Raw genomic sequence first — 26,393 nt, 5'->3', positions numbered from 1 at the left:
CGGTCCTGCAGCATCACTGGGGGGGTTCGGGGGAGGGTGTCCTTCTGCAGTTGTCTCTCCATCATACCTCCTCTCCCAGAATATCAATCAGGAACAATTCCCACCCAACCTACCAGAGCCCACCCCTCGCCCTCCAGCCACCATGTCCCACGTCCCCAGGATCATACCCACAGTCCACCCAGCAGATGGTGCCTTGTCCTTTCACTGCCTGGGCGACAGTAGACAGTAACTTGAGGTGACTTTCAGCTGCAGCTTCTGCAAAATAAACAAACAAATAAACACCTGTACCCAAGCACACTGCCCCCACCCCTGCCATCTTGCCTCGGCAAGGAAGGACGGAGGCCAGTCCTAGAGGTGAGGTTCTGAGCACCAGCTAGAATACATCCCTGTGGGCAACGGTTCTAACTGAGGACCATCCAGCTCTTCTCAGAAAGCCCCGCTCCTGCAGGGGAGACCCTCACAGATGCAGAACCCGTCACCCCTCCTTCAAGCCACGTCTCACACCTCACTCTGCCGTCTCTCAGGTAGATCCTCAACTCCCCGTAGAATCTCTGACTCGTTACCTTTCTGGGACACACTTTGAAAATTCTATAACCAAACAATTACAGTTCTATAACTAAGCAGGCAACGAGTCTGCTGGTTCCACGCTTGCCTGACCTGGTGCCCAACCTGGGAATTGACAAGGGCAGGGACTAGACCCTTTCCTTCACCTGTGCGTCACACACTCACCTAGGGGCTCTGCACAACACCGTGATTAAATGAGGTTTACCTGCGACTCTGGTCTCTGATGGACCGACGCTAAATGTACCCAAGTCACTCTCACAGCCTGCTTCCCCAGCCTGGCAGTACCCCGGGGGGGTCAGCTGCAGGACCACGGACTACGCCTCAGGGCCAGGCAGAGTGAGCGTGAGAAAGGACGAGGTGTCGGGGCAGAGCCCCTGGAATGTACGCTACGAGGGCAGGCTCTTAGACATGGAGCCCCTGTGGCCAGGATCGCCATGCCACCAGCCTGTGGTGCTCCACTGCGTGGTGGCTGTGGCCGGGCTGTCACGCTCCCCCATTGTCCCTGTCAGCTAGCTCCCTGGAAAGGGCCCCTATGCAGACACTGTGGGGACAGCAGGCTGCCGCCCTCACCCGCCAGAAACTGCATGATATGTTTCAAAGCCAAGCAGAAATGATATCTGAATTATTTGCCTCCTCAGATCTCCTTTTCTAGTGTGGATAATGGAAGCTGTTTGTGAACACAAAGCCTGCTGAGTCTTTTATGCAGTGAACAGAAAACATCCTTCAAGAGCCCTGCACAGAGCCACCCACAGAGGCCCTCCCTGAAACCCCCAGGCCAATGCGGGGGGTGGGGGGGGTGCGGGGGCTCAGCCGAGGTGGGAAAGGTCGTCCTCACCCTTCAGACTGGGATCGGGAGGCGGGGGAGGGAAACTTGAGTAGAGCACATGAAGCCCTCTCCCTAAGCCTGCCTTTCAGCCATGGAAAGGGAGGCACTGGCTAGGAAGAGGAGGGGAGAGAAGCCAGTGCTCCTGAAGCCACGGGAGGTCCCCAGTGTCAGGACAGGCCTGGGCAGGAGGCAGGACGGTAAAATGACCACTGGGGTCCAAGCCCAGAGATCCCGACCAGGGAGGAGCCAGGTGCACAGGGCTGCTGAGAGCTCCACTGCCAAGAGGCAGGGACAGAGGTTGGGCCAGGGCAGAAGAGAAAACAAGAGCGCTCCCAGCCCCTCAGGCCCTGGGCTAGACACCTCACCTTCCCACTCTCTACTCTCCGCATCTTTTCCTGGTGGCTGTGCCTCCATCACTGCAGATTTTGCACGTTATTCCTGCCTCCAGCAGAGGAGGCCAGGCAAAAAAAGGGGACAGAGGGACCCGCCCTAGCGTCTACTGCCTGAAGGACCTCAGGCCAGGCAGCTCCAATTTCCTCACTCGTAAACTGGACATCACCTGACAACCTGCACTGCCTCCTCACGCTGCTGCTGCTAAGTCGCTTCAGTCGTGTCTGACTCTGTGCGACCCCACAGATGGAAGCCCACCGGGCTCCCCCATCCCTGGGATTCTCCAGGCAAGAACACTGGAGTGGGTTGCCATTTCCTTCTCCAATGCATGAAAGTGAAAAGTGAAAGTCAAGTCACTCAGTCGTGTCTGACCCTCAGCGATCCCATGGACTGCAGCCCACCAGTTTCCTCCGTCCATGGGATTTTCCAGGCAATAGTACTGGAGTGGGATGCCATTGCCTTCTCCGCCTCCCTCATGGCAAGGCAGCAAATGAGAGTGTGTCTCAGAAGTTCCTTGCAGAGCCCTTCTAAGAAGGTGAGCTTATGGGAAGGGGTGTGCACAGGGAAGAAAGTGAGCATGTTCCTGGGTGGGCTGACGACCCCCTAGCTCCAGGGGCACCCAAGGATGTTGAGACACGCTTGTTCAGGGCCCTAGAGCCCAGGCCTCAGGAGCGACTCTTACTGCCCCCTGCCTCAGTTTCCCCCATTCCCAACAGAAAAACAATCCCTGGGAGCGTGTGCCAGGCCCTCAGAACGGCATGGGCCAGCACGTGCCGGGTGTGTGGAGGACGCAGGCCTCAGGAGGGACACGCGTCTATCCAGAAGATCCATCAGCACCACCACCTCTCTGCTCCCGCCCTGGGCTGGGTGTCGAGTATGAGCTGCTGAGAGAGCTGTGCCGGAACTGGCCCCGACTACCGGCTACTGCTTCTCTGGGGCACAGAAAACTTGGCATCCTTGAGGGCAGCAAGAACACTTAACTCTGCTGGAACAGTGTCAAGTCAGATGTTCGAAGTCGCAGCCAAGAGCTGAGCAAACCTCTCCGTCTATGATGCCCTCTCCAGCCTCAAGGTCAGAAGAAGCAAACCGCTATTTCCACCCCACACTGAGCGCGGAGCCCACTCCAAACTCAGTCTCTTGTTCTGACCCCAGAGCGAGACAGACTGGGGCCAGGCAAGGCCAGGACTGCCAGCCTGGGTGTGTGCCCCCATGCCTGGGGCATCAGCTGGAGACAGGCTGGCCCAGTCAGTCAGTTAATCCACAGCTCTGGTGAAGTGTGGCCCTGGCGGGGATGGCCTGCTGTCCAGCAGCCAGAGAGTCCATCCAGGGTGTCCTCTGGCCTCCTTCACACACATTTCGTCTCCCTCCTGAGGCACTGAGGGACTCCAGGGGGCTTTTCCTAAGGAACCCTGGTAAAAGGAACTAAAATAACCTCTTAGGGATCCAAAGCAGCAGCACTAATGCCCCTTCGTCAGGACCCTCAGTGAGCAGTTTTTAGTCCTGGGGTCTCTGCCTCCCATCTCTGCCCCCGCTCCTTCCTTTCTATCCCACTGCATCCCTGACCACGGCCCCAAGGCCAGGAGAGGCACTCACCAGATTTGGAGTAAAGCACCAGTACATTATTCCGGGTCCTGAGAAGTTTTTTCAAGTCCTTGGGGTCAGAGATTCTCTCGATGAGTGAGGAGAACTTTGCGGAGGACAGCCACGTCGGCAGGACCACCTGGGGATCAAGGAGCCAAGGACCGTGAGTCCCAAGTCCCAGTGGGCTCGAGGACAAGAAGCACCCCCAGATGTGTTGCCCCTAGGCACAACTGACTGGGGAGGGATAAGGTACAACCCTCCTCTCAACCCGACACCTGCCTTTTGCCTCACCCCCTCTCCAAATCCCAGGCAGCACTAGTGGTAAAGAAGCCGCCTGCCAATGCAGGAGACCCGGGTTCCATCCCTGGGTTGGGAAGATCCCCTGGAGGAGGGCATGGCGAGCCACTCCAGTATTCTTGCCTAGAGAATCCCATGGGCAGAGGAGCCTGGAGCACCACAGTCCACAGGGTCACAAAGAGTGGGACACGACTAAAACAACTTAGCACTCACGCACGTACTCTCCAAGTAGCACCCCTCCCACAGGGACTCTTCCAGCCCACTCCCAGCCACCAGCTCCCCCTTCCTCTTCGTGCACTTTTTGTATGAGGCCATACGGACTGCATGGGTGCATAAGCATGCTGCATGGACGTTCCTGCCACCCTTTCAATCAAGACCTCTCTGCGAGGTCAAGGTCTGTACTCTGCCCTGCCCTCAAATGTCACACAGTGGAGCAATGTGAAAACTCCATCCTGCCTAGAAGCACCAAAGCCCCAAATCCACAGAGAAGTATGATCGCCTCTTAATGTGATCCCATTCAGGATGGGAATGAATGGGTGGGTGAGGGGTTTTCCACTTCCCCCACTTAGCTAATGGTCTAAGGAGACCAGCCAACAAGAAACAAGCCAATTCTCCCACAGAAAACCCTGAACACCTTGGGCCCTGGAAGTACCAGGCCCTGCTGCAGGCATGAGAGGTGGGCTGAAAGCAGGAGCAGGGACGGGGAGGCTGTTAAATGTCTGAACAAAACTGTGACACAGCAGAGCCCCTCACCCACACAGCCGGCCAACAGGCCCCTGCACAGCCAGCAAATACCGCGGTTAACACCTGGAGAGACGGAATAAGAAACGCTCTGCCAGGAGACACCAGGCAGGGTGCAGACAAACTGAACCTTGAGATCACCCATCTTCTCTAGGCCTCTACCCCTCAGCACCTTCCCCTCCCTCTTCCAGAATGTTGCTAACCTAGTCCCCCCAAGAGGGTTCTGGAGGAGGAATGTGGTAAGAAGAGGCAACTACAGATTATCCGATGCGCTTGATCTTATAGATCAGTTAGTTTGACCAAAGTTGCATAGCTAATAAGAAGCAGGGCTAGCATCTGAACCCCCGTCTCTCTATGTGACCCCAGGTCCTCTTAGGCCATTGCCTCTTTGTAGCCAGAAGTCTTGCATTGAGTCTGAGCTCCACTCAATAGTGAAGATGCCCAGGCAACATCACTCAACCTTCTACAGACTTAGTGCTTCGCATCCAATGTGGACATAATGATACCTCCCCTTGTGGGACAGCTGTGAGGATGAAAGGGGGTAACTTATCGAACATGCCTTATAAATCATACAGCACTCTAACAGTACCAGTTACTGTAATATATAATGTAAATTTCCATCTCAGCAGAGTACAAGACAGAAATGTGTCCATATTCTAGTGCTTCTAAATATAATCTGCCATTGGATGCAACTTAACCTTCTCCACAGAGTAAAACCATCAGAAGGAGTTGTCCAGGAATGCTTTTTCCTTTATTCTGCCCTGGCAGGATGTGCGCAATGCCTGAGGACCCCCCGCCTTCACACAGCAGCTTTGAGACTACACCAGAAAGTCCACTCCACCTTATTATTACATGTTGTTCCAGAAAGGTCCATAACAAAATGCACATGGTTAAAAGAAAAAAAGAAAAGAATCTGTTGGAAAAACATGTTGATGCTGCTGTTTTTAATCCTCAAATAACCTGGGTAGTCAATAGAAACAACTGCCCTTGACCAGTGCCTCAGAACTCTGACCCGCAGATCAGCGCTCCTGAGAGGCACCTGCATTTCTGGACTGGGGGGTCAGGAAAGGGGAAGGGATGGCGGGCCCTGTGCCCACCTGCCCAGGCAGCACAGCAGCATTCCGCTGGGCCAAGCGACAGCAAAGTGTCCACAGCAGAAACCACAAGAGCACCAAGTCTCAAGGCTTATCCACAGCTTCCTTCCTAGAAAGCCCAGTGAATCCCTCAGGTCATCTAACGGTTATATTCTAACCAACAGCTACTCTCAGAGTACACAAACCACTGAAGCCTCTGCCCCAGCATTCACCCTCACACAGCAGACAGCTTCAGGTCTACCAGAAATACACTGAGGCTGGGGCTTAAACGTAGCACTGTCTGCAGCCGGCCTGGTTAAGAACTCTTTATGGAGGGTCCATCTCCTCCTCACCTTGCGCCATCCCTACTCCACTCCCTAAACTAGGAGCACCTGCCCCTTGAAAGCCCTTAGGATACGTTTGTCCAACACAATAAACATGACACACACGACTGCCACACACTTGACCTTTGCAGAGGTCCTCCGCTGGGAGCATGTTACAAGGTGAGTCTGTGACAGCTCTTGGGAGACCCAGAGGGAGCACGGAAACCAGACAGACCCAGGGCAGTCAGGGAGGGTCTGGGCTGGAGAGTGGTAGGAGAGGGCCGGTGGGGCCAGTCCAGGGTGGGTGGGGTGGGACCCTGAAAGCCTGGCTCGAAAGCCCCATCTGGCTGTGATCTCAGACTGGGCAGTCAGAAGGCTGGAGGTGAAGGGACTCCCCGGTGGGGCACCCAAGTAAAGAGAAATGGTTCACTCCAAGAGGCTCAAGAGAAAAACAACAGAACTCAATGACTATTCATCTGTAAGCAAGGGAGGAAGAGTAGAAGCCGAAATGACCCAAAGGGAACAAAAATCAAAATTGCAAGAATGGAGAAGAAGAGAAGGCTTTTGTTTCCATTGAGGAAGGTGATAATGAGCTTAGGCACAGATATGTGGACAAGACACCCCACCGAGGTGTCCTCCAGACTGGAGAGTGAGACTCAGTGAAGTCTCAGAGGTCAGGGTCCAGAGGGAGAAGTAAGGAGGAGGAGGAGGAGGGACCAGGAGAAAAGTCAGGAAGAAGGCAGGAAGTACCACATCAACGCAGACCAGGGAGGAGACACACAGGCAAAGGCCAGGCCAAGTGCAGTGGGAGGCCAGGCTGCAGAGAGAAGCACACACATGCAGGAGCACAGGCGGCTCAGGGTGGGGAGAAGCGCGGGCTGTCTCCACCAAAGGCGGGGAGCCGCGTGGACGTTTGTGGGCACAGGAGAGGCAGGATTTGCCAGGAGAGGATTTGAAATAAAGGGAACAAGAGGAAAACAGTCAGGATAGGTAGATCCAGGGGAAATCAGGGGACTTGGTGTGCAAAGAGCTCAGATGCTCGCTTTAGTATCTCTGACAGGAGGGTAAGAGGCCCCTATATATGGCCTCAGACAGACCCTCACCTTAGCAAGCAACCACAGGGACAGGCAGGAGCACGGCCCTTTCCTCCCTCCTCTAAACGAAGGGGACTCTCCTCCAGCCGCTTAGCATTCTCCTTTCTCCTCCGCTTCAGTCTAACCTTTCCAGCATGCACACTCCTTCCCTCCCTTAAGATGCAGCTCCAGGGAGCCCTGGATAGCCCTGCCAAGAGCCTTCCTGCAGACTTCATAAGTCACAACCCACAAACCTTGATAACAATAACTAAGGCGACAATAACAATGTTAATGATGCACAAACTCTGTTTTGTCAAGCCCTCAGGAGGGGACACGGCAATGTGTGCGAAGGAAGCCAGCCACCATCCGAGCCAACCATGGAGCTGTTCCTGGGTTTGGCAGGCAAGCAGGCTCTTTACACCCTAAGTCTTTCACTTTGGAGGAAGAAGAGAAAAAAAAAATCCCCTTCTGTTGCCTGTGCAAACTCCTTCTGACTTTCCCCCAATAACTGCTTTCTTTCTGCTCGCCAACCCCAGCCTTCACAGTATTTCCATCAGGGCTGAACTACCCCACCGGCTGGGCTGAGACCCATAAATCCTCCCCTGGGTGCAGGGCAGAACACACCTGGGAAGGACACTCCCTTCTACTGCTGGGGAACACGGGCCCCAAAACCAGGTCCCACTTGCATCAGAGAGCCAGTGCCCCCCATCAGAGTACTGATCCCAGAGCTCCCAAGCCCTGTCACAGCACCCTTCTCAGAACACCAGGACCCAGCATCAGAGAAGCAGTCTCCTCCACTCGAGCCCCTCCCCCAATCAGAGCACAAGGCACCTTGCAGAGCCCAGCAGCCACTCAGGGTGCCCAACACAAAGGCCCTCACCCCCACCCTCTACTACAGCTGGAGGCAATGGGGTCGAGGACACTGGCTTCTCCCCTCACCTTCTGAATAGGTGTCTGCCCGTTTTAGGGCCTGCCGGACACAGGGGCCTCCAGCCAAGAAGCTTGCTCTCCTCCCCCTGTGGTCTCACCACCGCCAAGACACATGGGAAGAGCACTGTGTCTGGAGTCCAGGCAAACCTGGGCTCAAATCCAGGCACTGTCATTTACAGCAGAATGATCTGAGGGGTTACGAGTGTCACTTCCCCACCTACAAAGAGGAGAAGATAATACTGACACCTGCCTTGCAGTGTTGGCTGAGGATCAAACAAGGCAGTTAAACTACACAGAGAACCTAACGTTATGCTTGGCACACAGGACACAAGCCTCGTAATTATCTGTATTAGTACTATTAGAGAGACAAATCACAGGCAGAGCGAGGACAACAGGAGACCCAGCACCACCTTTTCCTCTTCAGGGCCCTGCCTGCAATCAGGCAGGACAGCACGTCCAAGCAGGAAGAAATGTGCACGTACACAAATCCAGCATCAGCACCGAGAATAACTACCCGGCTACACAGCACACGGAGGACGGTCCTTCCTGGCTTTGTGCCCATCTGCCCCTCCGGGACAAGTGGGCACTAGCCTCATCCTACAGATGAAGAAACTGAAGCTCAGGGAGGTTAACTTACTTACCACGGTCACACAGTAGGTCAAGCCACAGAGTTCGGGCCTCCCAGGTCCTGGCCAGAGGTAGTGGCTTACCTCTACCCCACAAGCTCCTAGACTCACAGCACCTTAAGTGGATCCTTCCCAGAAGCACCTCCTTCCCGCGGTTGGGGGAAATCAAATTAACCAGGAAAAGACAAGATCTTCCAGAATGGGCAAGCAGGGTCCCAGCAGGGATTTACACCAACTCTCTACTTCCTGCAAGCCCAGAACACCTGCTGTTGGCCACCCTTCTCAAGACCCTGGGGCAGTCAGCCCAGATCTGCGGTTCGTCAGAGGTGTGTGCAGAGTCTGGACTCCTTTCTGCCTCCTCTCATTCTCTCTAATACATCGCATCACAACTTCCGCTGTCTTCACTTAACCTCACCCACCATCACCACCAGGCTAGACACAGAGTCATGCAATTCTGGAAGATAACAGGAGATCAGTCCTTGCCACATTACACCCTCAGCTTTAAAAAGCTCCAGATCTCTGGGGTACATGCCAGCACCCTCACATTCTCTATAGCCCAGGAGGTTGTCTGTTGTTACAGATTCACTATTCAATGCAGATTATGAAGCCAGAGGTATTCAAGTATGTAAAAGCGACTTGCTAAAGGAGGAAGAGTTGAGGACAGAACTTTAACATTTAGGAAAAAGGGTGGAGGTGGGACTTGACCTTCTTTTTGCTCTGTCACCTGGAAAAAAGATAGCCTTCTTATGTTTGGAGCTGTGAAGAAACTGGTTTAATTTAGTGTAGCCCACATCTTACTCAAAATAGTTTTGAAATGTCAGAATCTAAGTCTAGACTCTTAGGAAGCTGGTGGTAAAGGGATCCAGGAATAAGGTTACAAACACATGACCTGAACCCCAGGTCAGAGAACCACAGCTGGCTGAATATTTGAGAGCTAGAGGTTTGGTAGCAAGAGTCAGAGACCCAAGTTTTGTGCTGGTTTTGATATTTACTGACTGTGTGACTTTGGACAAGCCATGCCTCCTTCTCTGTGTCTTTCTCTGTAAAATGAAGGGGTTGAAAGTGATTTCCAAAGTCCTTTACAATTATGATATTCTGCAAACCTCATCTAGTGACCACTACCAGAGAAGTACAGTGAGGTAATTACACCTCAAGAAGAAACTGCTGAGTTGCCTTGGGCATGTGGCCACCCACATTAAAAGTCAAACCTTTCAGTCTTCCCTGCATCAAGTGTGGCCCTGTGGCTAAATTCCAGCCCCTGGAATGTAAACCGAAGTATTATGCAGCAACTTTTAGGAAGTGTCCCTAATAGACAGTCTAAGAGTTTTCTTAGTCCCTTCCTCCTTTCTGCTCCCTAGAATCTGGAAAGATGGCTGGAACTCAAGCAGCTACCTTGAGACAATGAGGTGGAGTTCAGTTCAGTTCAGTTCAGTCGCTCAGTCGTGTCCAACTCTTTGCGACCCCATGAATTGCAGCATGCCAGGCCTCCCTGTCCATCACCAACTCCCGGAGTTCACTCAAACTCACGTCCATCGAGTCGGTGATGCCATGCAGCCATCTCATCCTCTGTCATCCCCTTCTCTTCCTGCCCCAAATCCCTCCCAGCATCAGAGTCTTTTCCAAGGAGTCAACCCTTCGCATGAGGTGGCCAAAGTACTGGAGTTTCAGCTTTAGCATCATTCCTTCCAAAGAACACCCAGGACTGATCTCCTTCAGAATGGACTGGCTGGATCTCCTTGCAGTCCACGGGACTCTCAAGAGTCTTCTCCAACACCACAGTTCAAAAGCATCAATTCTTCAGCACTCAGCTTTCTTCACAGTCCAACTCTCACATACATACATGACTACTGGAAAAACCATAGCCTTGAAGGACTTGCTAAAGATGTAGAGTTATCAAAATAGAAGGCACCTGGGACTATGATACCACAGAGGAATATACTGGCCCTGGAACACCCCTTTCCAGACTTCTATGTGAGTGGAATAAAGAATCTCTTTGAGGCACTACCATTCTGGGTTTTCTGGCACACATGCAAATAGATCTTGAGTGCCTACTGAAACAAAAGCTTTAACTAGAAAGAAATATTAACAACTACTCAATTTGGGATACTTCAAAGCATCAAATCATGCATTATACTTTAGATCAACTGCTACAAGGAAGGAGACAGACTATCAAGGGTTTGATTTACTGTTTTCCTCCTAATTACTCGAGTTTCACTGCGCCTATTCCCATCCCAAGTATCTTGGTCACCTGGTGATGGCTACCCACAAATGAAAGAAAAACTAATAACTCTTCAGTTTCCCCACAACCCCAGCCCTTTACTATTAATAGTAAGGAAACCACTGCAGGAGACCAACAGGCCAGGACATCCCTCAGAGTTGAGCTGGGTTGGTTGGTTTCCAGATAGAAGACTCCTCTCAACATTTCTCCATGCCATCTCCAGCCTCCAGAGCCAAGTACTCAAAATCTCCTGAGGCTGCTCAGCACGTTGGAGTCCGGAAGGTTGTGGAAACTAAACATGTTAATGCACAGAAGTCCATGTCCTACCATTTCATCTTGGACAGCTCCAGTCATTAGAAAGTTCCAATCCCTCCCCGTCCCAAGCCATTCTGCCTGCCTACCACACTCTGAAGACAGCAAACACATTCACTCTTAGGATTCTGTAGGTGAAATTCCCCAATTCCTCACGTGCCCCCAAGCCCCTCAATGTCCTGAATAGTCTGCCCTAGACACACCCATGCTCCCAGTTCCCGGAGCTATCCCAAGGCCAGGAGTGGGGTGGCAGAGACTGAAGGGAGTAACGTGCCATATTACACTATAATTTACTTTTGGAAATAAATATCTATGCTTTCATAATTCAAAATACAGGAAATTAATCTCAACACCAATCTTGATTTTTGTATCACAGGTTTTAAAAAAAATTGAAAAACACTGTTAGTGAATCTCTTAAAATATGACACCTGACTGTCATATAGTGCTGGCAAAGACTTAAGCCAGTACAATTCTTTTGAAAAGCTATTTGGCACAATTAATCAAGTATCTTAAAAGCATTTCTGCTTCTCCACGTGGTAATTCCACTTTTGGGAATGTGTCCCAAGGAAATTCGCAGAGATTCTGACACATATATGACTCACTCATTCTTACTCATAAGAGTCAAAAATTGTAAACAACTTAAATATCCAACATCGGGGGAACCGTTTCTTAGAATAAACCACTTGACAGGATGAAACAGGCATTTAAGAGATGTTTTCAAAGATTGTGCAGTGAAAAGATATTTGTTTTAATGTTAAGTTTTTAAAATAGAATTTAAAATGTACATGGTATGATTACAACTATACAGCCAATTATGCTAAGAAAATGACCGGAAGAAAAAGAAATTCACCAAAGTAAGGCTTTGTCCTTGAATAGATTTTATTCTTCTCCTTTGTGTATTTTTCTAACCATAATAGGCATACCTGATACAAATACTTTTTTAAAATTACCATCATTTGGCTACCATCATGGAAACAATTAACAATCTCCAAGTATTTCTCCACTACAAGAAAACGTAACTTCATAGACGAGAAATCTGGCAGAAAACTCAACTAAGGGACCAACATCAACACCACCAGGAATGGGTCAAATGAACATATGTTTCCTGATAAAAGGTACCGAAGGAAGGGAAACATCATCCAAAACAAAACTGAGGGACATTCTTCAAAAATGCCAACGTCCCCAAAGGCAAAGACTGAGAAAGTGGCCCAGATTAAAGGAGATTAAAGAGACATGACAATTAATTTCAAATGCAACACGTGATTCTAGATCAAGTCCTGAGCCAAGTGCTACATTCCTGATTTTGACTGTTGTTCTCTGGTTATATAAGAGAATGTCCTTCCCTCTTAAGAAACAATAAAGTATTTATGGGACAAAGGAGAATTGTGTCTGTAAACTTTATATATGCAGAGGGAGAGTATGATAAATGTGATAAAATGTTAATATTTGTAGAATCGAGTGAAAGGAAGATGGAAATCCTTTATACTCTTCTTGCAGCTCTTCTCTATCTCAAAATTAGAGCTAGGGAAAAAACACCTAAAATAAGACAGAAAAAAAAAAAAAAGAGAGATGCCCAGATGCCCAGAATACAACCAAATACTGCCCCCGCTCTTTCACAGGCCTCCTGATACCCTCGACCATCTATCTCAGCGTTCACTGGCACCTTCCCAAGCGAGAGCAGTGCTTATCTTCCCCTCTTCACTTTGAGCAGACTGACTGCTGGCTCCTCTGTTCACCTGACACGTAGTTTTTAATAAGAACTATTCTACAGAATCTGCAGAGAACTCTGCATGCAACGCATACCTAGAATGGCTCTGACGAGAGAGAAAAAGAGAGAGAGAGAGAGAGAAATGTTCATTTTTAAATACAGGTTAATTTATGCGCCTTAAATGGACAAATTGTAAGCATCTGTCACCAATCACCATGGCTAAATACCCTCTTCACAAGGAGCTAAGGCCTGACCTCAAACCAAGTTTGAAGATTTCACCACTGATATTTCCCAGTGTTCAAAAGTCCACCACCCAGCAGCCTTTGAAATAAAAATGAACGCTGCCTGGATGGCACGTGCGTGCGTGCGTGTGTGTGTGTGCGTGTGTTTGTGTGGCAGAAAGACAGAAGCCTGGCCCTTGGAATGTGGACCCCTGACTAGCTGCAGCTGAGGAGCTAAACGCGCTAAAGAAAGAGAGGGAAACTGGAAAGCACTCAGCTGGGATGGAACCCAACCCGAGAGAGGACTCTTTAATCCCAACACCAAAGGTCTGGGGACGAGGCCATGATCATTCCAGGAGCTGTGAGTTTAGAGTGTTCATGTGTGCCCAGGAGCCAGCAAAACTGCTCACATGACTGTGCAGCTCATTCTCTTGACAAGTGAATTAAGTAGGTACTTTCATTATACCTAGTCTATAGATAAGGAAGCCAAAATGAAGAGTTAGAAACTTGCTCAACATTACCCGGCAAGTAGGTGAAAGCTCTGACCCGGACCCAAGATGAAGTGGGAAGACCAAGAGCCACGCACGTCTCACCACTTGCTCCCGTGAATGCAAAGCCAGGTTATGTCTTATATTTTGCTTCCTTTAAAAACCACACCTTTGACGTGGGCTCCACAGTTTTCCCACCCATTTTCCATGGCACAAACGTGACTGTCAACAAGGGGCAGTTCGGGGGCAGGACGACTGATCCAGGAGCTTATAAAAACAGGGTTTTTTATCCTGAAATTGCAACTGCAGTGCATTTAACCAGGACTTAAGTCCCTAAAGCTTTTAATGTTGTGGAAAACCTCTTCAAGAGCCAAGAGGGCTCTGGGCTGCTGCCAGCCTGGTGTGCCAGGCCTGCTAACGAGGAAGAGCTGGAGGAGGAAGCAGAGAAGTAGGCAGCAGGGCCCGAGGAAGAGCAGGTGAATTCCCACTTCGGAAACCCAACCCTGTCTCAAAGCTCCATTAATTGAAAAGAAAATAACAATTCAAGGGCTCATGACCCATGAGATACATCTGTGCTTTGACATACAGTATTTCACTCAATCCCCTAAAGCTGAGAGTTGAAATAAGTATTTTCTATCCCTCAGGCCTTAACCCAAGAGCAGAGTTATAAAATCACTTCAGTGGGTTACCACGAGCATTTTTTTAAAATAACAGTAAGAAGGAAACATCAGTGTGTACATTGGTAGCAAGACTGTGTATTCAGTGAAAAATCTGCAACTGTTATGTTCATATATAGATATATGTACTTGGTTATAAATGTAAAATGCAAAACTGTTCTTGCAGGAATTGCAGTAAAAATGTTTGAAAACCTGCTGTAAACAATCTGTGTGGGAGGTGTACCATCCCTACTTTAGAGATGTGAAAACTGAGGTTCAAAGAAGTAAAGGCACTCAACTTAGGTGAAGCCTAAAACAGCAGAACCGGGACTCAGAGGTCTTCTAGGCACAGATCACAAGCTCTTGTCTTTGCCTGTCAGTGCACACACTCCCCACTGATGTCCCGCAAGCTCTCTCCACTCCCCAGAGCTCCACCCAAACAAGACCTGAGAGGCCAGCAAGTCGGCTTCCCCTTCCAATCTAGCTACTGAGTGCAACCAACTGGAAAGAGCTTCAAGGACAGCGGGAGTCATCTCTTCTCTGCTACCTGTTGTGCACAATTCCCTCACTGCCCACAGAAAACAGCAAAAACGGCACATGCTCCAGCCAAGTGAGTCTCACAGCGTCACTGGTGTATGTGGCTCTTATTATGGGCAGACGTTGTGTCATGCCACTCGGCCCAAAGAGGCAACTCTGGCTGGCAAGATATGTCCACCACGTAAAATTAATGTTAGCTTGTAAACATCTCTGGTTTGTAGCTACACAACGGCAGTAAGTAAAAGCTTTCTGGAAAGATAGCTTTCTGGGCCTCATCCTTGAAGAAAATCATCTTGTGGGTCTGGAGAGACCAAGAATCCATTTTTACACATACCTCTTTGAGGTGGTTGGAGTCACAGCTGGGTTGGAAGGCCACTAACCCATCTTTCAAAAACCTCCTCTCTGGACCCCATACCACTCCCCACTCCTTCACAGCCAGAATTTTCCACCTCCCTCCTCCCCTTCTAAGCAGTCCTCAGCATCCCTCAGATCTGCCCCCACCACCAAAGAGGCTCCTGGTGGAGGTTCGGCAATGACCTCCATGTGGCTGACCCAACAGGCACCTCCACTTCTCCTTTTGCTCAGCCCCAGCACAACACACTTGGCCTCTCTTAACCCACTGCCACCATCCTGTAAATGCAGAAGTTCCTCAGGGCTCACTCAGTCCATCTTCTCTACCCGCCCCACGCTGTCCCCTGGGGTACCCCACCTGAGCCGCACCCCTACATTAACAGCCCCACCCAGACCTCCCTTCTGAGTGCCACAGCCTCACATTCTGCTCACTCCGTGGCTCTTCAACAGGGATCCAGTATAATTTTCAAATTTAAAAACCCAATTTTCATGCAAAGATTGAGCATATTTCAAAGTGTTATTAACTCAATAAGGGGTCCACTAAAATGACAAAGCTAGGTCAAAAGAGGATGTAAGAAAGGAAAAAAAAAAGGTTAATAGAAATATTTTTTTAAAGAAGTTATAGGGAATTCCCTGGTGGTCCAGTGGTTAGGACTCCACACTTTCACTATTGGGGGAACTAAGATCCTGTAAGCCCACAGCCAAATTCTTTAAAAAAAAAAGATGTTATGATCGATGAAAAAAGGTATGATATGATTGCTAAATGAGATAAAAAGCCAGTTAATGTCCTGAAGACTCTCTCTTCCCTAACAGAAATCATCTGCATCCTTTCTAAGTTTACAGAGTATGGGTCTTAAGAAATAAAATCATAGTGACAATCCCTATGGGCTTCCTAGACAATGCTCCAGTGTGACATTAGAAAGTCATGAAATCAGATTTAATTTCCAAGTTTGGGGATAATTTTTCTTACACTGGGGGTCTGTGAATTTGGATGGGATCTTTATTTTCACTAATTTCACTGAAATTTAGTCTTCCCTTTATTATGAATGTAGGTAACCAATTACAGTTGCACTGACAACGTCCGTGACCTTGTCACCAATAGAAATCACATCTTCTCAGAACAAGAGGATTATTGCAGATATCTATGCTCATCACTACTTACAATTTATAGAAATTATCAACTCTGTCACTAGATCTTCCTACATGATGCATTAAAAAAAATACATACTATTTTGTCACAATTTGTTAAAATATTTTGATAACTATTTCAATATCACGGGTTTCTGCTATAATCCTATGCATACTGTTTTATACATTTAAAAACATTTTTTGAGAAAGGGTCCATAAGTCTTCAGAGAGGCCTTTTCTGACGCCCTGCAACAGGGTAGGGACCCTTGTTACACACGCTCTAACCACTTTATCTCCCTCCTTCTAGCACTTCCTACTTGAATTAAATAATAAATTAGTGGCCTCTCACCAGGCAGAGGGAGGAAGGGATGGTATCCATCCTTTTTATCAGTTTGTCCCCAATGCCTTGGCACAGTATATCTGGCTCATAAAAGAGTCTCATGAGGTGTCTGTTTAAAAAAAGATCTGTGGAATGAATGAACATGATATATGTAACACGCAGACGGTGGTCCATGTTCCTTTGAAATAAGGAGCATGTACAACACCCCGCCTGGCAACCCACTCCAGTGTTCTTGCCTGGAGAATCCCAGGGACGGGGGAGCCTGGTGGCTGCCGTCTATGGGGTCACACAGAGTCGGACACGACTGAAGTGACTTAGCATAGCATAGCATACAACACCCTGCCCAGGACCCAGCCAGGTCAGACTCCTTGGTGACAGCAAACGTGCTTGTTCCTCGGGAGCCTGCCCTACTTGGCCCTGGAGCAGAGCTTTCCAGCCAAGCCCACGACTTGGCTCAGAAGCTATATCACCCTTATGTTTAAGCCCCAGCATAAGCCCTCGACCTCGATCTCCATGAATACCTTCCAAGGCAAGGATTAAAGGATCTGCTAACGAATTAAAGACATTTGCTCATGCCAAGGTTAAAGGAATGGTGGGATTCTTTGCGGTGATGGATCTCTACTCCTGCCCCGGCCAGCTGTGAGGAGCGGGATACCCTGAAGCCGGGCACAGGCTCATGACCAGGCCATCTGGGCACAGAGCACACATCCAAGCTGGGGGCTCAGTATGACTTCAGGGAATAAAAAGATACAAAAAGGCTATTCCAACCCCACATCCCCAGCCCTCACCACATAACTGCAAAGCTAATTATTTAGAAGTGACTGTAAACTGGTGAATGGAATGAGGCCCTGATGGACGTAGGTGGTCACAGGGGACAGTTACCTAGAGCCCTGCAGGGAGGGTGATGAGAAGGGCAAGGAGGGTGGTCAGTGAGAGCCTGGCTGCGGCCCCGCCTCCCGTATTCAGGCCATCAGGGAGCTAAAGAGCAAGGATCACGGACACCCCAGGTAACCGGCTGGTGCTGCTATTTCAGAAAATAGCACCTGCCAAGGAGGCTGCTCAGTCAGATGACCCATTCATCTGTCTATGCCCTCCCCTTCCAGGCCATGTCCATCAATGGTCTCTCTCTCCCCACTCTCTGTCAACTTACCCATCCCTCTCTTGAAGTAACAGTACTCAACCAGCTCATCTCACCCAGCTCGTGTGGGACGCAGAACTACACAGACGTGAGATACACCGAAATACTTTGCAAGCCCTCTACAATGTACCAGGTGTTTTATAATTCTCATTGATAGGTCGATGGGAAGCCAGAGACTCAGGTCAGTGCTGCAGGATGGGCAAGGCACAGTGCTCCTTCCCTCTCCCACCAAGATGCCAGGTGTGGGGGAAACGAAAGGAGGGCAAGAAAACCACCAAAGTCCGGTAATGCAGGAGAACTTAGGCTCTCCTACACCCCGGGGGTCACTCTCTGGTCCACTGTCAGCCTCCCAAACCTACTACAACCACCAAGGGAAACACAAGAGCCTCACCAAACAAAACCACAAAGCTGGGGCAAACCCTCCAGGGAGGCAGTGTGGTTGGTATCTCCAGTCTCAAGAGAGGATCCACTTTCAGAAAAAAAGGGAAGAAGCAGAGCACTTAAACTCTTAGCCCTTCTGCGCACACACCCCCACACCCCCTACCCATCAGGAGGCTCTGAAGGGCCCAGTGCAGAGGGGCAAGGAGCCATCAGGACCTCGGCTCCAGGGACCCATGATGGCAAGAATCCAAGAATCCTATGGTTCAGCCCCCTACCCACGGCTCACAGCCTCCACTCACAGCCCCTCTGGCCCTTCACTGGCTTCCAGGCACCCCTTCTCCAACCACCCGAGGTGCCTGCCGGCTCCTATTTATTGGGCGTGCCCATGTGCCATGTGCTGTGCTGGGTGCTCCCTGTATTATTTCTGATCCTTTCTACTCTGCACAATGGGTATTATTACCACTGCTGACAAACAAGAAAATAGGCAGGGCCCAAGGTCACACAGCTCCTGAGTGTGGCTAAAAGCTCGTGTTCTTTCCGTAACATCACACTGGACTTCATCTTATAGATAACAGAGAAGAAAGTAAGAGGAAGAAAGTGTTGTTTTGGGAAAATTAATCTAGTCTCTCCCGCTCCAACTCAACCCTGCACCGTGGCCTCACTGTTCTTGTTATTAAAAAGGGCAACTTTCGGGGGCGGGGCAAAAAAAAAAAAAAAAAAAAAAGGGCAGCTTTCATCATGTCTCTCCATTGCCTACAGATTTGAGTCCTGAAAGCTTTGCCAGGCATCTAAGGTTTTTTTTTACTGGATTCACTTTTCTAGTCTTATTTCCCCAGCCCCAGACTCAAATCCTTCTGTCCATCTAGCCTCGTCCATTGCTCCTCATTGCCTACAATTCTGTCTTGGATTCCCTGCCTGCAACACTGATTCCTTCCAGCAAATACGGACCAGGGGTGACTGCATGTCAGGTTTGGGCGAGGTGCCAGCACACAGAGGATCCCCACTGTCACAGAGCCCAGGGTCTGCCCTCCTTGTGAGGCATAAGCTGGGGCCCTTCTCTGGTCGCTGGGTGCCCCAGAGGCTGACCCTGGATAGGATCCACAGCACCCTGTTTGCCGCTCCTAAGGCACCTGGTCATCCCCCCAACTCACGTGCCAGTTCTGTTTTAACACTTCCTCTGTAAAGTACTTATTTCTGTGGGAAAAGTGCACTCCAGGTTCCAAGCAGCATTATAATTGGCAATTAGGCCCCCAGGCCAGCCCACAAGAGCCTATTAAATATATAATGGTGTAGAACCTAAATTCGTATACATTAAAAGCTCTGCAGGAGAGATGGGGCAAACATCTGCTGCTCCCTGCACCTCCGCCCCCTGTCCCACCAGGTTCTGAGCTTCATGCCACCCTCAGGGGCAGAGGCCTGGGCAGTGGCGAGGGTGGAAGGAAGCAGGTGGGAGCTGGATGACATAGATGGAGTGGGAAGAATACCCATCTGTAATTCAGGAGCCTGGCTCTCACACCCGCCTTGTCTTTACAAACTTGGTGGCCTCACGTGGGTGAGTCCCTTCTCTCTCAAAGCCTCATTTTTCTCTTGTGAAATCAGAGAATTTTGAATTAGGTCAATAGTTCTCAGACTTCTGATGCTCACAGAGTAACAGGATGTATTTTAAAATATAGTTTAAATAATTAAAAAATATATTTTTAAAATGTTAAAATATATTATGTATATAACATACATATTTGAATTTAGATTTTATCAATCGAAGGCTTTTTTAAAAAATCACATTACAGTATCACTGCTTTCATCTTTTTTTCCAAAAGGACACTCTAAGCCACTCTCCCAGCACCCTCTCAATATGGATACCATGTCAGAGAAATTAAGTTTTTAAACTGGAAATATTTGGAATCATGAAAAAAAAAGAAAGAAAAAGTTCACCGTTGTTATTTTTCCCATTTGTCTATGAACCTGTGAAAAGGTCATCACAGGCCCACTCCGGGCCTTGGCCTGACACCGAGACCCTTGAGCAGGGTAAGGTCATGTCCTCCCAAGTTCTGGATGGAGACTATAGGACAGTCGGCATGGATGGCCTGAGGAAGGGCTGACTGCAGGGAGGAGCTAAGTGGGACAGCATGAAGGGCCAGGCAGCCACAGGCGTCGGGGACAGGACAGCCTGGCCTCCCCAGCTGCAGGCCCCAGGCAGGGACACCCAGCCTGGAAGGCTGGGACCAACTTGTCCAAGTGTTGACTGCACCTCTTTCCACGTCACAGTGTTGGAAGACTGGGAGTCCCCAAAGAAACATTTTTTTTTAAGTTCCTTTACTAACTTCTGATTAAAAGCTAATGCACATTCATTAAATTCAAGAAAACTTGGGAAATATAAAAAAAGCCTAAACAAAGAAGTAAGCAAAAGTCACCCACAACTCTACCTTCCAGAGCAATCACTGTTGACATTTGGAGGTTTGGCTAATCCCTCACTTCTATAGCTAGCTTCAGCCACCCTGGGGTTCCGTTTTGTATCCCGCTTTTCCCCTAATTATCATACACAAGTACTTTTTCATGTCCTTAGATAGTCCTCATAAGCATTATAAAATATTTTGACAACAAATCCAGCATTCTAGCAAATACATACATCCTTTATAAACATCACTTTCCATGGTATGGGTAGGGCTACAAGTCATTTAAACATGGTGCTACTGTTAAGCATGTAAGCCACTTCCATATTTTTTTTTTTTTTGCCACTTCCATATTTTTGCTACTGTAAAAAATAGGATGTGTGTACACCCCTGTCCATGAATCTCTGTAGACCCCTTCACACTTCTTTGCATTTCTTGGGTCACAGCCCAGTGCCCTGCACATCTCAGCTCTCAGTAAAGAATGAGTGAACAAAGAAACCCAATCCACTCCCAGGAGCTGGGGAACCCTTATCACATGGACACAGTTTATATTCACAGAGGCCCATCCTGGTGTCCGGCTTCCTCAGTGGCTCAGTGGTAAAGAATCTGCCTACAATGCGGGAGCCGCAGGAGACATGGGTTCGATCCCTGGGTTGGGAGATCCCTGGAGGAAGGCACAGCAATCTGCTCCAGTAATCTTGCCTGGAGAATCCCACGGACAGAGGAGCCTGGCAGGCTACAGTCCATAGGGTCGCAAAGACTTGGACACAACTGAAACAGCATAGCATGGCACCCTGGTGTCCACTCACCACTCATCACTGACTCTACACCTCAGTCTCACACCTGCTAAGCCAATCTTGGGCTTGGGGAAAGGAGAAAATGCCAATTCCTTGCTGATGACTCCCAGGTTCTAGTGCTCTCAGCAAACCTACCCACTCTCCACACCTCCCAGCGGAGGGCATCAGCAGATCTCAACTGCCTAGATGACTCCCACACTCACTCCTGACAGCTCAACTCACCCCTCAGGAAAGTCATGGCTGACCTTCCCTGCAAATTAATGTACAGCTCTCCTTCAGTGGTGCTCCCAGAACTTCGAGTATGGGTACTCACTCTTCTGTCTTTATTTGCCCACAGGACTGACTTCCCTGCCCAACTCAGGGCAACACCAGAGGGCAGGAACAATGTGTATTTTGCCCTCGATCCCAAATCCAACCCAGTGCCAGCCAATAAATGAATGTTTGCCGAATGAAACTTCTTTCTGGTCAGAGTCCCAAGTCTTTCATTTTCACAGGAAGGAAAAGGAAGGGGAAGAAGAAAGTAGACCTCCTAAAACAGACTGCATTCAAACACCTTTCCCGGGTGGCACTGGAGATGGCCCCCTCTACACAGTCCAGCATCGCGGCCTGGCACAGAGACCATCCAGGCCAACTGGCCGAGGGAACAGAATGCAAACAGAGCATCAAACAAACCTAAACAAACCTGGGAGAGTGACACTGCCCTACTCCAGCCCTGCTTCTAAGAGGGAGAAACAGATCTAGAGGGACAGGGAGCTTCCTTTTCTACCCACTTTCGGACAACCAGAAACTACTGGGCCACTCCTCAATGGCGATCCCAGAAGGGCACAGTATTGAGAGCTGGAAGTGTTTAAAACAACTCAATCCACACTCCATTTTTTCTCCTCATGCGTTGTCCAGCATCCTTGCCACACCCCAAAAAAACACAAAAAACTGGAAAATCCAGGTTGAAAAGAGTTCCAGCAGCAGGAGTCTCTCTTCAGGAGCTTCAGGAAAAGAAGGAGCCAAAACTGTCCTATAATCAGGGAGACCAGAAACTACAAGAGAGGAGACAAGAGAGGAGACCAGAAACTACAAGAGAGAAGGAGACGGTATCACACACCCACGGGAACACCAGGGCCAACCCCCGGCCCTGGGTGCTGTGGACACACCCATTCCGACCTCTCTCAGCGATGCCCTGAGGTACACTCTCCATCCCCAACCCCAAGCGTAGCAAATTGCTCCGGAGATCCCACACTCCCATAACCCTGGCCCGTCCCTCCTCCCCTCTTGTAGGGTTTCGAAATTTAGAGCTTCCTCCTCCAATTTGTCATCCTGACAACCGGGCGGGAGGTGGGGGGTTGGAGTGGTATCTAAAGCGTCCCCATTTCATGGATGAGGAGACTAAATCACCTACATTAAACGATAGGCCGCATCACAAGCCAGAAAGTGGCTGGAACCTCAGTTGGGTAAAGGAGCAGAACTCCCCGCCCGGGCGACCCCACCCGGCCCAGCCAAGTCTGGCCGGCGGGGGCTGCTCGGGAGGGCAGTCCACGAGGTGGCCGGCAGTTTCCCGGCTGCTCAGGGCCAAAACCAAGAACCAGACGGCCCTAAAACAAGGTTTCCGGCAGTGCAGGTGCCAAGCATCCCCTTCCTACCCCAAACTCACACAGGTGCAGGGCCCCGAGTCTGGGGCGCAGTGCCCCCGCAAGCCGCCGGCTTTCAGCCCTAGCCCGTGGCCGCCCCCTGACCTGCACCCCTGTATAGTCGTGTCCACCGCGCAAGCCCCCAGCCAGCGATTGCCCAGCGCCCCCAGGCTCCCCGACTCCGGGCTCCTTTCGACCTTTGAGCGCCGAAGCACTCCGCAGGGAGGGCACGGCGACCGCTCCGCCGCCTCCCGCACAGCCACCGGGTCTCCGCCCGTCCAGCACGCATGCCCCCACCCAGGCGCCCGGAGGCATCATCTCCCCGCAAGCCCCGGGAGCGCCGGGAGCAGGGAGCTTGGACCTGCACGCCGGGCGCACGTGCCGTCCCGGCCCGAACCCCAGTGCCACAGCCTTACCCAGACTGCCAGCGGCAGGAGCAGCCACGCCGGCACGACCCGCGCCATCCCTGCTGCCGCTGCCCCCAGCCGGCTCCGGTCCCCACTCGGGCTCCCGCGACCGCAGCTTCGCCGGGTGCAACCGCCGCCGCCACTTCCCAATTGCTCCCCGCCTCCGAGTTCCCGGTGCCACGTCTGCCAAAGCATGCGCACCACGCTGGGAGAGCCGGCCCGGGAGAAGTGCGTGCTGGGAGTTGTAGTTTGCAGCACGGCTGAACTTAGCCCCCTGGCCAGGTAGAATCAAGAGCCTAGTGCCATATGGTCAAGGTCAGAGTAAGGGAAAGCAGTTAATATGGGAGGCTTACTCTGTGCCTAGAACTTTAGAAAAAACATGTCCTTCGGCTCACAGAGAAAAGTTTTATTTTCCCCACTTTGAGGATGAAGAGGTGGCCCAGAGAACTTAAGTCATTTGACCCAGATCACATAGCCTGCAAATGGCACAGTCCAGTGCTGCTTGTGGAGGGCCGAAAAGCCCTCATCCCTGTCTCCCACCTACTGTTGCTTTTTTTTCATTCAAGAAATTTTTATTGATCTGTTGGAAAACAATTTGACATTTCCTCAGAAAGTTGAATACAGATTACCATATAACCCAATAACCACATTCCTGGGCATGTACCCCAAAGACTTGAAAACAGACATCCAAACAACTACTGTTACACAAATGCTCACAGCAGCGGTATTCACAATAACCAAGAGGTGGAAACAACCCAGGTGTCCACTGAGAGATAAATGGATAAACAAAATGGGATATATTCATACAGCGGGATATTATTCCATCATTAAAAGTAATGAGCTACTGATACATGCTACAATGTGGATGAAGCTTGAAACTATTATGCTAAGAAAGAAACTAGCCACAAAAGTATGCATATTGTATGATTACATTTTTATGAACCATCCACAGGCAAATTCAAAGGCACAGAAAGTAGATTAGTGGTTTCCTGCGGCTGAGAGGAGGAGGGATTGGCGAGTGACTGTTCAGTGGGTGCAGGATCTCCTTTGGGGGTGATGAAGATGTTTTGAAGCAACACATAAGTGATGATTGCACAACCCTGTGAATGTACTAAATGCCACTGAATTGTACACTTTAAAATGGTTATTTTTTATGTTTTGTGAATTTTATCTCATTAAAAACCCTTTATTGAACCCATTCATGTGCTAAAACATTCATGCATGGAATCAGTTATTCATTCAAGAATGTTTATTGAACACCTACTATATTCTGAGGTTTGAGATGGACAAGGATGTACAATCTAGGATTGATAGGTTATAGCTGAAAGAGCTTTTCATACTGTCTGGAGGTCCCAAGCTCAATGCCTAAAAGTCATCCTTGATCCATCCTCACCTCTCAACAGGCCCATTCAACCCATCACCATGTCATGTCAGCTCTACTGCCAAAATATTGGATTGGCAAAAAAGTCTGTTCAGGTTGTCTATAAGATGTTACGGAAAAAAATCCAAACAAACTTCTTGGCCAACCCAATATCTCTCTTCTGCCACCTCTCAAGTCTAAGTTACTGACATGTCTCACCCCATGCAAGGGTGAGACTGCTCCTTCCATTTGCTGCTCCTTCCTCCCTATATCCGCTACAATACAGTTGTTAATGTCAGTTGGATTTTGTTTGCCATTTCCTTGAAACCCTCCAATGGTTTCCCATTGCCCATAAAATGAAATCCAAACACTTCCGCATGAGCTGTGAGCCGTGAATGGTCTGGGCCTGACCTCTAGACTTCATCTACTGTCTCTCCTCTATGTTGTCTACTTGGCTCCAGTTACACAAACCATTATTTCCTGCACATTCCCGGCCATCAGAGCTGTTCCTACTTCAAGGCTAGTACTTTTCCTATTCTCCCTGCCTTAACACCTTCCCTGGCCCTTGGTCCAGCTGCCACCTTCTCATCCCTTCAGGGCTTGCCTCTATGTAAGACAAAGGCCCTTGGAGCAACCCATTTAAAGGCGATTATACCCTCTCCACCCCAACCCCCTTATTCTCTAACTCAGCTTCCATTGTTTCTTTGCTAGCACTTACCACATTCTGCAGTTACTTCTTTAGCTGGTATGTTCATTTTCTGTTGCTACAAGTGGGATATAAGATTCACATCTCTCTTGTTAACCACTTAACTTCAGAGCCTAGCATAGGACCTGAGCCTCATGTGGTTTTTGGAATTCTTTTTGATGAGTAACTGAATGATTGAATGGAGTAAAGTGTTGGAGAATTTCAGAAATTCCCAAAGCAAGTTGAGACGGGGCTTCCTCTGCATGCTCTGCATCTTCAAGCTTATGATCTACATATGGAAAGTGGGCCTTTCAGCTCCTCTCTGTGGGTCTCTGTTTCTCATCTGTAAAATGAAGCACCTGGTGAAGATGCAGAGCAACTGTACTCCCAAATGATGACAGGAGCGTGAATTGGTTTGACCACTTTGGACAATGGTGCATGTACAAAACGCGTACCAAAATGTTCATAGCAGCTTTATTCATAGTAGCTTGTTGGGGACTGAATTTTATTCTTTCTCCACCACTGCCCCCCCACCCCGCCAAGTTCATATATTGAAGTCCTACGTATTTAGAGATAAGGCCTTAAGAAGTAGTTAAGTTGAATGAAGTCATTGGGGTGAGCCCTAATCCAACATGACTGGTGTGCTTATAAAAAGACAAAGGAAAGGAAAGACTGTGTAAAGACATAAAGGGAAGGTGGCCAGCTACAAGCCAAGGAGAGAGGTCCTCAGGTGAAACCAACCCTGCTGATACTTTGACCCTGGACTTCTAGCCTCCAGAACTGTGAGAACTAAATTTGTGTTATCTAAACCACTCCGTGGTACTTTGTTATGGTAACCCTAACAAACTGATATAGGGGCAAACTGAAAACTATCCAAGCGCCCTTGAAAAGAAAAGTAGATAAGTAAATGATACTCTATTCGGCAACAGCAACAACAAGAAAAGAACAAAGTACAGATATCCACAGCAACATAGATGAATCTCCAAACCTTGATGTTGAGCAAAAGTAGCCAGGCATGAAAAAGCACATACTGTATGATTCCATTTATCTGCAATTCAAGAACAAGCAAGCACGATCTCTGGTGATAGAAGAAAACTAAGGGTTCCCACGGTCGGGGGAGGGAGGGGAGCAGGAGAGATCAACTGGGAAAAAATATGAGCAAACCTCTGGGTGCTAGCAATGTTCTATATTTTGATTAAACGACTGTTATGTGGCAGTCTACATATGTAA

At 49.3% G+C, this 26,393-nt stretch overlaps 1 protein-coding gene across 1 annotated transcript in view; it reads right to left on the bottom strand.

Moving 5' to 3' along the window:
- PDIA5 (protein disulfide isomerase family A member 5) overlaps nucleotides 1-23,308 on the bottom strand; it is a 92,879-nt gene extending 69,571 nt beyond the window's left edge. The window contains exons 1-3 of the mRNA XM_019956650.2: nucleotides 23,128-23,308; nucleotides 3,374-3,500; nucleotides 168-255 (exon numbers count right to left, since the gene is read on the bottom strand). Of these exons, the coding sequence (XP_019812209.2) occupies nucleotides 168-255; nucleotides 3,374-3,500; nucleotides 23,128-23,175 (263 nt within the window). The 5' untranslated portion in view covers nucleotides 23,176-23,308. The remainder of the gene's footprint in view (nucleotides 1-167; nucleotides 256-3,373; nucleotides 3,501-23,127) is intronic.
- Nucleotides 23,309-26,393: the final 3,085 nt, after the last annotated feature.

This window comes from Bos indicus, chromosome 1 (assembly GCF_029378745.1).
Source record: "Bos indicus isolate NIAB-ARS_2022 breed Sahiwal x Tharparkar chromosome 1, NIAB-ARS_B.indTharparkar_mat_pri_1.0, whole genome shotgun sequence".
Classification (NCBI taxonomy): Eukaryota; Metazoa; Chordata; class Mammalia; order Artiodactyla; family Bovidae; genus Bos; species Bos indicus.
This window is presented reverse-complemented; position numbering and strand designations above follow the sequence as displayed.